This window comes from Notothenia coriiceps, unplaced genomic scaffold (assembly GCF_000735185.1).
Source record: "Notothenia coriiceps isolate Sejong01 unplaced genomic scaffold, NC01 NC01_scaffold00006140, whole genome shotgun sequence".
Lineage (NCBI taxonomy): Eukaryota > Metazoa > Chordata > Actinopteri > Perciformes > Nototheniidae > Notothenia > Notothenia coriiceps.
Window position 1 is genome coordinate 45,291 of NW_011338841.1, and position 7,266 is coordinate 52,556.

Consider the following 7,266-nt stretch of genomic DNA (forward strand, 5'->3'; position numbering starts at 1 on the left):
CCCCCGGACCGAAGCTACTGCTGACTTCCTTCACTTGGATGAGTTTTTAAAAGAGAGAAGTGCCTTTCATCTTCATCTCACCTCTGCCTTCTCTTCATCTTCTGCTTCTCTAAAATAAGCTGGTGACCACAGAAAGGATTAGCTGCATGGAGTTACATAATTCAATTACAACATGAATTTGATAATGATCAAACACACGGGTTTTGGTGGTTCCTGTGAAGGGGTCTGAATATATAATCTTTTGGTAAAATTCTGTATGTAGATCATTCATAGTGTTTCTCTGGTCCAATCTTCGATGTATATTGAAGGATTTCTAATAAAAGTCGGAAATGAATCTGTTTTAAATACTGTTGTGATGTCTTTACTGCCTGGTTCTAGGTTGTTTTAGGACTTTTTAGCTTCTTGGCCCAGTTTAAAATAAAGTCATCAAAAGGAATCCTTACGTCACTTTGATGAACCAGGGAAAAGGTAACATTACTTTTAAATTAAAGAGGGGAACTAGCAATCTGGAACCTTTTACAATTTCAAGTGCCCTTCCTTGCACTGGTAGACGCACACAGACAAACCGACACAAACACATTACTGTTTGCTGAAGGCCGTACAGTCATTGTTCTCCGTTGGGTTCCTGTTGATCAAATGTTTGTCTTCCTCTCTGCAGAGTGAAGCTGAACTAGCATCTGATCGTTCAGTTGACCCGAGTGTTTATACATAAAGTCACACACACAGCCGGGAACACGGCCAACTGGACGAAGGCTTCACCAATCAAGCACGGACAGGAACATGTGCTACTGTGCACCCACTGACTGGTTTATAAGAGAGTCTCCACATCAACAAGTCTATGATAATGATCTGGGTTTCCCTTTGAATCAGCCACAAACTTCAAGTTGCAACAGCAGTGTGTGTGTGTGTGTGTGTGTGGTACTTTGGGGTTGCATGATCAATTAGTGCGTATACTGAGATGACACTAAAGTAATTTAAGAACAGTGCGAGTTCCTCTTTGCAGATTGAAACCAACCAACAACCTTTATACACAGTTTGCAAGACAAACCTATGTAATTTTAAATGTAAGTTATGAGAGCAGGCGATATCCGTGCATACATACATAAATAAGGGAAATAAATACAATGAACAAACTGATCACTGTTCCTCAGAAATGCACACATATTGTTGAGCCATTTGCTACCTCTTCAAACTAGAAAACAATACAAATAGCACTATCATTATTTATTAATGATACAACGGCCATTAATGCTTGCATCTTGCCGAATGTACACCCCAAAAACAAACACTTTTCAATCATACTCATTTAAGAGAGATACCAGTATTCAATTAGTCTGAAGTTGCAAAACACTGTTTCACATCACTGACTGGTTGCTAACCCTTTAATAGCAGCAGGCCAGAATACATCATGAGAAAACAGAAGCAGTTTCCTCTGGTGGGGAGAAGTGCGGTTTTACATTGTGATATGCAGCAACACGCCTTTTCACAGCATCAGGTTTACTTAATCTTAATTAATAGGCATATTTGCCATGTCATTGACACTTTTTGAGGTGTCGTTAGAAACCTGTTCATCTAGGTATCTAACGACACCTAGATGAACAAATAGTTAGAAAAGATTTTACTTGGTTTGGATATATCATTCAAAAATAATTCACAAACTTCCCTTTTGCTCAAAAAGGTTGACCGTAAGAAAACTGTCTTTGGTAAGATCAGGGTTTTTTTAGTTGTCACTGTGGAATTTTTAACAGTATCGCAATGCTGTGAGTACTTCAAAGTAAATGTACCTTTTATGTATTGGGTTGGAGTCAGAAATCTCTCAACCTGAAACAATATGCACAGCTGTGTTTTGTATTTGGAATATCTCCCCTTAATGCTTTTTCAAAAAGTAGTAAAATGGCTCTCCACCACAAAAATCCTATGTTCAAAAGGGTTTCACTTTAGAAGTATTATCAGCAAAGTGTACTTAAAATCAGAATGTGAAATGGCTGCTTTAAGTGTTTATATAATAGGGCCATTATGATGCGAAGAATAATCTGAAAAGCAGCAAATACATGTTTGAAATTGCAATTGTTGTACTCCACAACAATATAAGGAAGCAAATCACCTCTAAATCATTAACATGCATATATATTTGCACTCGTATAAAAATCACAATAACATCACCCTCCATCGTTACACTCGCAAACACCCAAATCCAAATGACACACCCTTTCCTGCACAGTGGACTGCAGATAAGCTTCTCCCAGCGGGGAATTCAGAGTGTGTGTGTGTGTGTGTGTGTGTGTGTGTGTGTGTGTGTGTCTCTGAATTCAGAGACAGGATTGTTTAAATCTGTTGAGTTTAAGGTACTTTTACACAAGTTCTTGCCAGACTTTGTCCAATCCTTCACTTTTCTTATTTCACCATGTCTTCTCTTACCTTTCTTTTTTCTACTCTCTGCCTCACTAGCAGGAAGCCTCACAGGATGCAGAGGGTGAGTGGAGCAGGAATGATAGGACAATGGGAAGCAAGCTGTCACCAAACGCAACACACATAGAATATATACACACACACACACACACATTAAGAAAGGAACGGGACAAAAACTGGACGGGGGGGGGGGGCAATGGAAAAGAAAGGTGTCCCAGCCATTGGGACATCCTGTTTCCACATGAAGTCACCATATCCTCCAGATACAGAGGTGGCTTGTTGGAATGCCTAAATGAATAAAGTTATTGCGTCTTTTTTTCTAAGCATTATAACATTGGGCTTGCTTATATGGGTGCAAAAGGAAGAAGAGCCTTCCTCAGGTTGCAACAGTTGCTGATGGGAAAGTCCGTCTGAAATGACAGATCCAGCCTCTATCCAACCCTGTCTATCAGAAAACTCATCTAGCACAATTACTGACCTCAGCTGCTTGGTGGGAAATCTGTGTGACGATGTTAACCCCCCTAACTAAAAACAACTCCACGCCCCCTTCCTTCCTGGCCTTGAGGCTAAAGACAGGAACTGACCTCGTAAAGAAACAGGAAGTGATGAAGTCCAGCCTTGGACCGCCTAATCGCGTTTTTCCCAATACGACCGTCAAAATTCCACGACAAATGCTTCACACACACAAGCCGCCATGAAATCAGTAGTGAAACAAAGATTGATGTTGATGACTTTGAGGAAGGTGAAGTGGGTATACAAACCTCCCTGCAGGCCATGGTGAAGAAGAAACTAACAACCTGACTGCTCTAATGCCACGGAAACACCTCAGATAGAGGGACATGTTCAGGAAACAAGCAGCCTTGCCTTTTCCTCAAGGTGGCTTCCGGTATTCACTAAAGGAATATTCTGCCACGAGAGCAAATTCAACAAAGTCTGAGATAGACAGCCTTCAGTACAATTACAAACAAAAACCACCCAGTTGATCTGGATGATGCTGTCAGCCACAACCTGATATATATTTGACCCTTTGACCTTTTCAATTCATCAATGTTCTATAAACTTATAACCTTATAGTGGATCATCCTTGCCTATCACTAGTTACCTAGATTTGTTTAAATAGTGATATCCCACTTGAAAAAAAGCACTGACATTGACTTAACTTGGGTAAGTTCCACTCTTTCAATATTGCCATGTTGGCTGTTTGATTTCTAAATATCCCCCTGTGTGGTATCCGTCCAGTATGAAGAGTGGAAGTAGCCTACTGGTTGGCGCACTGCATTAACTTTTCACAAGCAAAATACCCAAACTTCCTTTTATCTCACAGTTGACATGTTACACAATTTTTAAAAACACTGTAAATTGTCAGCAGATTTCTGTCTAAAAAAGAAAAAGATTAGAGAGTGCCTTGGGTGGTGGTCTGCTGAAAATAATCAATCTATGCAAGTTCTGTAGTTATACCCACCTTAGTTACATTTAGTCTCTTTCACTGAGGTGTGAACCAACTTCCTCCACTCATACAGAAGATAACTGTTCCAATTAAAAAAACTAAAATCCATTTGACAGGTTATTATGGAAAACTACAGAACTATGTACCAAGATTTGTGGAATTCCCACTATTTGCTGGTAAAGCATTAAGACATCAAAGCAAAGGTTTTCTAATTATACGACTGTTAGACTGACATGTATATATTACCATTTCAGACATTATAATTAAAGGAGACATACCTGACGAAAAAAAGGTCTTTATTCCGGGGAATCCTGTCGTCCCGATGTGAGTTAGTGGTGTCCGGTGTCTAGCAGGGTGAAAAGCCGCGAGCAAGTGAAAAAGAAGTGTGCGCGCGCCTCGTCCGGAAGGCTTTGGGAGCGGACTTCAAGCGCGCGACGAAGTCCACCCCAGAGGAAAGCGCGTGTAGTGGACAGTACAAGACCTACTGATGTTTAAAATACAAATTATAACTTTAACTGTTACTTTTCCTTTGAGAAATTATGGAAACGCCCATTTACAACCTATTCAATTATGTATACTTATTCTCCTTCAAAATATAAGGACATTAGCGTTTAAGATCAAACCTGAAACTACCTTTCACAATAATGTTGACTGTTATCAGGTACCCTTGCAGAAAACGCAAAGAAAAGGAAGTTGAATTAGATTACTCTGATAAAGAGTTTGCATTAAATCACGCTAAAAAACCAGAAAGTTATTGTGGAAGTAGGCTACTTGTAGCATGTAGTCCCTGTAAACCGGCAGTAGCTGGTGATGATGCAGTTTGGGTATTTTCTCTCTCGATGTTTGACTGACAGGCAGGGTGAGAGGCGACACAAGCACTCAATAGTGTGAACTACAGGAAGACTAAACAAAATGTGTGATATCCGCGTACAAGAGTGACTATTCCCTTGTGTGTGCTTTACCAGCATGTCTCACAATGATATGACTTTGGATATTACATTGAACCTCAACTCAAGAAAAAGGATATATCTATTGTCTGTCTCACTTTTACCAACTATCTTGAAGAATGACTTGGCAAAGTTAACTGTGGTGACCTTTCACATTTCTCTGAGTCTTTGTCTCCATCTTGTGGTGAGATAACGCAACTCCTGATGCAACACACGCACAGTGAAGGGCTTGTCAAATCAGAATACAAAGAGACATAGAGTATTTGCTTTGTTGAATTGTTCTTGGCAGAAAATTATGTCCAGACAGTCATTTTCATAACAAAGTAATTTTTTATTGTACACAAAAATACAAGTTATTTGTCTGTTTTGATTTCAGCCTCTGTGTGCTGCAGACGGAGAGGACTGAGGCATGAGTAGTCTGTATGATCATTATTAGCTTGAATAGATATGTCAAACAGTAGAATCATGAAGATAATTTGGTTATACCAGACCTAATCCTACCTGGCAAGTAGCTTGTAGATATGTCTTTGTCTGACAGAAATATGTGCAAGATATTCACAACAACACTTGAGGCTCAAAGGCAGAAACAAAACCTGATAGATTTCAGTGCAAAATAAGTAACAATTTTTAAATATCAGATATCCCAGTCGCAAAGCAGCATCAAAACATTAACACTGGAACTTAAGATATGCATAAACATTCACTGTAGTGTGTGCGTGTGCGTGTGCGTGTGCGTGTTGTGCATTAGGCTGTGGTTTGTCACAGCTGGCTCAGCATCTGCAAAAATGTGTGAGAGAGAGTGTGTCATCTCATGTAGTGTGTGATGGCTCGTAAAACATAAAGTAAGGCTGCCTGTAGCCGGGCTTCCATCACTATTAGGTTTGCATGAACCTGCGAAGAAAAGGAAAGAAAAGGAATAAGTCAAGTCACATTAGTAGGTGACACACTCAAATGTCCTGTCTGTAATTTAAAGCGTACTTCAATAATGACATATTAAAAAAGGAAAGAAAAAAGAGAGGACACGCTGAAATGTCAAATGATTCACTCTTTGTCGCGAAGGTACCAAAAAGAGATGGCGTGTGAAAATGTTAAATGATTAATTCATTGTGGCTCCAGAGGCCGGGTCAGGTGAGTGTTTGAACTCGTGCGTACCTTTTCCGAGTGTCTGAAGTGTCTCCAGAAGGCGTGATAAACGCGTGCCGTGGTCTGCTCCGGGTGACAGGCCATGGTCTTAACGAACACCTTCAGCGAGCGCTCCAGCAGCACGTTAACGCTGCCGTAGTCGTAATCGTCGTAGCTGCACAGGTACAGTGATAAAAAGTCAGATTTAGCAGAAACATAAAACAATTTAACCTTCTATATTTCCAACAGTGTGTGGTACTTACCGTATCCCGTACAGACAGTGGATGTAGTTCCACAGAGCTTTCCTCAGAGTGTGAGTGTCCACATCTTCATGCATGGCCATACTGTTGTAGGTCAAGTTGCTCACAACCTGTGAAAACATTGTTTAAACTTATAATATGCTCAAATAATGTGACAAAGTATATAGTATTCTACCGACAGAACAAGATGCCAAGTATAACATTTCTACCAGTTGGTTGACAGAACACACATTTTAATAATTTTATTTTGGGTTGTGACCTCTCAATAGAAAACCCCTATGTTAAAGGGTGCATATCCATGTATGATAAGATCAATTAAAGAATCATGTTTTCCTCCTAACTGTTCATTTGCAGAGGTAAAATTGCCCAGTATATATATATTTCCACCAACTGAAAAATTACAAATGTACAGACAATATATGTATCTAACGGACCTTACTCGGGAAACACATATATAGCGACCAGCCAATGGTTTTCCAAACAAGTACATTTGTGTTACTGCTCGTGTAAACCAGCATGTAGGCCCACATCATTATCTCCACCAGATCTGAGTTTCAGTTACCTAACATTGGCTTCACTCACTTAAAGGTCACCTATCATGCTATTTTTAGGCAATAGCATAGGTCTCAGATATATAAAAATATAAAAAACATGTCTATGAAGTGTTTTGCTCAAAATACCAAACATATCTTTAAAGCTTTAAAAAAAGAAAAATTGATAAAAAAGAAAAAAGGAGGGGGATGAGCTCATGCGGGACCCGGCAGCTAGTGTCTAAACTAAATACTGCGGTGACGAAACGCCATATCATGGATTATTTCTAACAGTATGGAGCTCAAAGGCTTTCTCTTTTGCCGGTTATACCACAAGGTGAGTTCCTTTTTATTTCCTGCTTCTTCACACACATGCTCTCCAGTACAGGTTAGCTCTGAGTGTTAGCGATGCTAATGTAAACACCGACCATATTACGTCCAAAACAGTCGGGCATTGTTTCTGATAGCAACTTTCTGATAGGGCCGTGGGTCCACATTTCAGATATTACGTCATATCGGACGCAAATCTGGATCAGCTCCGTTGTACCCCC

General features: G+C 39.9%; 2 protein-coding genes across 3 annotated transcripts in view; both read right to left on the reverse strand.

Moving 5' to 3' along the window:
* yrk (Yes-related kinase) overlaps window positions 1-4,395 on the reverse strand; it is a 23,035-nt gene extending 18,640 nt beyond the window's left edge. Inside the window, exon 1 of one of the 2 annotated variants that reach the window (XM_010768956.1) lies at window positions 4,135-4,395. The gene's annotated coding sequence lies outside the window, so the exon portion shown is untranslated. The remainder of the gene's footprint in view (window positions 1-4,134) is intronic. The other variant, XM_010768955.1, reaches the window with a different exon arrangement.
* Window positions 4,396-5,113: 718 nt separating this feature from the next.
* On the reverse strand, window positions 5,114-6,297 carry LOC104943518 (sestrin-2-like). The gene is made up of 3 exons (XM_010768958.1): window positions 6,189-6,297; window positions 5,956-6,100; window positions 5,114-5,694 (listed from the first exon to the last, which is right to left on the reverse strand). The coding sequence occupies exons 1-3, from the start codon at window positions 6,266-6,268 to the stop codon at window positions 5,608-5,610; spliced, it is 312 nt and encodes a 103-aa protein (XP_010767260.1). The 5' UTR covers window positions 6,269-6,297; the 3' UTR covers window positions 5,114-5,607.
* Between the last annotated feature and the right edge of the window lie 969 nt (window positions 6,298-7,266).